At 38.5% G+C, this 5,000-nt stretch overlaps 1 protein-coding gene across 1 annotated transcript in view; it reads right to left on the reverse strand.

The window, feature by feature from the left end:
- The window catches only part of LOC147016037 (neogenin-like), a 557,153-nt gene that overhangs the window by 220,023 nt on the left and 332,130 nt on the right, over positions 1–5,000 (reverse strand). Inside the window, exon 6 of the mRNA XM_085849139.1 lies at positions 3–154. Coding sequence (XP_085705265.1) covers positions 3–154 — 152 coding nt within the window. The remainder of the gene's footprint in view (positions 1–2; positions 155–5,000) is intronic.

Consider the following 5,000-nt stretch of genomic DNA (forward strand, 5'->3'; position numbering starts at 1 on the left):
ACCATTCGGATTCCATCAGTCTGAGAAACGTTATCTCCATTGTGTAGCCAGGTAACCAAAGGCGGTGGCCTGCCAGTCGCTTCACATTGCAGTGTGATCTCTGACCCAACCTCTGCCTTTGTGATTTCTGGCCACTCGAGGATACGAGGAGCAACTGCAAGAGGAAGATGTACACAGTTGCAATACACCTCGATTTGAGGAAAGGATATTACTGTAAAACAGGCTCTGGCCTGTGTTAAAGATTGCTGCCATGTGACACTGCATGTTTTCGGTTGATGTATGTTTCATTAACCACTACACCTTTTGTGCAAATCCTTCATAGTGAGACCAACTGACTAACTAAACCAAATGTTTCCATTCACATTTTTGCATGGGCTTATTGTCTAGCTTGAGGAGAGTCCTTAAGGGGGCTGTTTAATATATAATTGATAGAATGGAGAAAAAAAATACCTCCAAAATCTCCAAAAGCAATTATTGGTGCACGAATAGAATTCCTTCATCCTCAAAACAATAAGACACTTTGGAACATAATATTGAAAAATGAGTCACTTTCGGTTGTACATCAGTCAAATAAAATGCACATGATGCACAATTTGTGCAAAGAATAGAGGCCAAAAATATTTTTTTGAAATCTCACACACAACCGCAGCACGTTTCTGCCTTAAAATAGTGAGCCTTCCTGATTGAAAACCAGCAGAGCACATCAGTGGTCATGATTATTTAAAACAGCACATCAATAACACTGAAGCTTTCTGCAGGACGACGATAGCAATGCTGTGATAATAAATGGAGCATAATCCAGTGCGTTTCAACAACTTTCTGCAAAATTATTAACAACACTGTTGCCAACTTCATGCTCAGGATACATCTTTTAACTTTTTGAGACTGACCATAAGGGATCAAATATGATATGCAAGTCCGATCTTATGAGACGCATTTATTTTTCTGGCATTTTCTGAAAATATGTCCCAAATGAAAACATCATAACTGGTTAAACTCAACCAACTCAAAATGTTGAGTGAAAAACTAGTCTTGCCCATGAAGGCTAATGTCAATCACGGTCTGCTAACCCCAACCCGAGCAATCGATCAAATCAACAGGACATTGATTGAGTTAGGCTAACTGTCGTGGGAAGAAGCTGATGTTTCAGGCGTTAACCCTTTGTTGGAGTAATAGAGGGGTTAACGCCTGAAACATCAACTTCTCTGCTTGGACGAATGGTTAACGACGCCCAAAACGGCGTCATCTTCTCCTTGCTTCTCACGGCAGTTAGCTTACCTCGATGAAGGTCCCGTTGATTTCCTACATTGTTTTAACCTAAAATGTGTTCAACTTGAAAGTAAGTACTCTGTGAAAAGTGAATATCATTTTTTCAAAGAAGTAAAACCGTTAAGTTGTAAAAGCATAAACTAGACATTTTGTCTTCATTTTCGAGCTTTAATTAAACCATAAATATCACAAACAAGAACTGATCATACAGTTGGTACGTACTGTTTGTTGAATCTCAGCTGAACCTTCAAAGATAGATAAACTTATGTACATATCAAATTGTTACGCAACTGTCGATCCACAGCACAACAAAAACTTACTTTGGGTTGAAGAAATGTTGTTTATGTACTTTATAAAAAATATAGCACATGATGAATTAACCATTGACACGCAAGGCAATTAATTGTACACTTCTTCTTCCTCCTATTCTTTTTATTCTTCTTCTTCTTCTGGCTCTTTCAGTGGCTTGTAAAAAGCAAAGAGCCTCTATATGCTTAATCACATCTTAAAACTATCATGGCATACTATTTATGAGCAATATCTTCTGCCTTTCTACTTTATTTGTTGTTGTGTTTTTCCAAATACCTTTGCATTTTCTGCTACAAATATTTTTCTTTGTTGTTTGATTGAAAGAAAGGGAGATTTTGGTGTTTCGTGTTCGTGGTTCTCACAGGCAGTGTACGAGTTTGTTTTCTCCAATCCAGTCTGAATAGTCTCTCTTGCCTTACCCAAGCCAAAGTATATATTTTTTCAGGTCGGTATATACTTGGACTTTAAAGGCATTAAAAGTGGATAGGCTTTACATTATTAGTAAACAAGGAAGACTGATAGTCATATAATTCCAACCTATTATTGAAAGGAAGGCAATGCTATAGACAGACTACAATATAAACCTCATATTGTGGGCAGGGTTAAACCAGCAGTAATAGTGATGGCCAGAAGGCCTTAGACTCTGATATTACCGCTTAAGATCAATACACAAAACAACTATCAAAGAGAAGAGATATCCCTCTCCTTTCATGTATTTTCCTCCTTCTCTCCCTCTCTCTCTCAACCTTCCTTCTTCCTTCCTCCCTCTCTCTCCCTCCCTTTCTGGAAAATAAGAAAATGCTCATCTACCTGGAATAGGTATTTTCATGCAATAAAGACCCATATATTCTCACTTTGTCAACCCATAAGGACCAGCAGGCAAATATCACAATGTATTTACGTGGTCAGCTTCTGGGAGGGGTACAAGCTCTGTATCTCCTGGGTCTCAATATCAACTATAACCTGCCTTGGGCAGAGTTTCTATTCGAGCTGGCCTCCAAAATTTCGTCATCACCATTGAATTATCCACAATGCCAAGTCCTTCCTCTGTAATTACAACAGTGCATAAAGCCTTTATTGAGATTTCACAGAATATGACTCACCACTGTAAACTGATGCTGCTGCTTCCCACTATCACCCTCTAATCTTAGATCCTCCATGTCATTGGATAATTATTGAAGACCATGTGACTCAGGAAACCGAGTCTCAGTGTCTGCTGCTTCTCAATGTTGGCATCTTGGTGGCTTTGCATTTTTTTTTAAACCAGCTTTATTCTGGTGTTGCTCTTCCTGCTCTCTCACATATCTGCTCTGTCTCACATTTGTTCTGCTAGAAACCATATCCTGGTTTCCCTCTCTAACTGGGACAAAAATGTTTTCATACCTTTTGTTTCACCTGTGAAAATCTACCATTGGAATCTCGTACCACTGGTCCATAAGGCCAAATTTTCACAATGGTGATATATAAGTGAAAACAAACAAGCAAATACATAAAGCTGGAACAGATTCTGTGACATCTGGCAGATCTTCCGTGACCCCCCTCCATTTGGAGACTTTCAGGTTACTCAGACAATTCAAAATGCCCTAACCAGGACTGTAGGCAACATAGACGGAAAAAAAAAATCAATTTGACTAATTCCCATGACAATCTGAGATTCGACATAAAGGGTTTATTGCACCAATGAATCCCACATCATTAAGCACCCTGATGTTTACAGTCCTCATTAAGGATAACCCCGGCAGTGAGGCTCCACATGTTGCAGATGTCGACAATGCACCAGGCAATCATAATGTGCAAAATACACATTCCTTATTTTTCAAAAGAGATTTGGAAGATATTTACACAGATTTTAGGAAGATGTTGGGAAGGAAGAGGTTTTTAGGAAGGTGTAAGGTGTGTTTAACATTGAAGGATTCTCCGTGCGAAGACACAAATGTGTTCAGCTTGCACACTGCATATAACCAGGAAAGGTCATTCATTTGTAGAATCAGTAAATGCAATGCAGTAGATTTCAACAAAGCTACTACCTTTGGGGAAATCAAAACTGCAAGCTTTAGAAGAAAATTATCGTACCAGTAAATAAATCAAGATTTTACAATGGTAAGACTTGGTGCAACTTCACTTGGTTATGTTTGAGTGATGTTAAAAAAATTCTAACATTCTCAGATATCATTTGAACAATATTTTCTTATCTCTTTTTCATGTGCAATGATTTTGAGATCATCACGACCAATATATGGGTTAACATATTTTAGTGCTTGCTCAAGATCAACGAGGATATTTTGATGTATATGCAACAGTCTGAAACCTGCGTCTATTTTCATTCATCGATTTCCATAACCAGATCTTTATTTGTTGGAGTTCACCATAATATATTTTATTCATGCAAAACTTTGACTTCTGTTTCGGGGTCTGCTGCATATGCAGGTTTGATTCGGAAGTTGCTACTTCCACTTCGACAAAGCTAAGTTTTCTGGAGTGGATCTGCCGTATTTTTCTGTTGCATTTTTACCTCCGCCACCAAAGGTGAACAGAGGTTATGTTTTCACCACTGTCTGTCTGTTTGTTACTTGCAAAATCAAAGATTTTTCAAGTGTATTGGTTCATCAATTTTGTTATTTTGTCCGTTTCCATCCATACATTGGGACCATACGCTGTGCAGAGTGTTGGTGCTGCCAAAGCAGTATTCTTTGCTATTGGGGACAATCCTGGACGGGTCGCCACTCCGACGCAGATTCTGTGTGTTTGTCTGTTTGTCTGTCTGTTTATCGCCTACAGGTCACAATTCGAAACCGATCATTAAACTTTACCAAGTTGTACAGGTAGTCTCAACTGAGCAGCCACTTGATTTTGAGGTCAAAGGTCATCTTGAGGTCAAATTTCATTTTTCATCCGATTAACTTGACATTTGATCAAGATTGGCATATTGCGTCACCGGATTGGGAAACCAACTATTTTTGAGGTAAAAAGGTCAAAGGTCAACTCAAGGTCAAACTTCTAAACTCATCAATTTTCATCTGATTAACCTGAAAATTAAGCAGCAATTGCATAGTGCATCACTGAATTTGGAAACCAACTATTTTGAGGTCAAAGGTCAACTCAAGGTCAAACTTCCGGATCCGAGAATGTTTTAAGTGACTCTTCACCATTGAGTAATAGGGCTAAAAATATTATACTGTATAACAAGATATCTCAAAATGTTATGCACGGATTCAGACGAAACTTGGTGGACAGGTTGGGTGTGTGACAAAGACATCGATTAGACCTTGGTGAAGACCTGAATCTGGATCCGTATATGAGAATTTATTTTTTAAGTGATTCTTCACCATTGAGAGATGGGGCCAAAAACAATACATAGCACAATACTTCAAAAACTTGTGGATGACTTATGACAAAACTATGTGGATGAGTTGGTTATGTGA

This window comes from Eptatretus burgeri, chromosome 12 (genome assembly GCF_056783735.1).
Source record: "Eptatretus burgeri isolate ZD-2024b chromosome 12, Ebu_testis_v1, whole genome shotgun sequence".
NCBI classification, from domain to species: domain Eukaryota; kingdom Metazoa; phylum Chordata; class Myxini; order Myxiniformes; family Myxinidae; genus Eptatretus; species Eptatretus burgeri.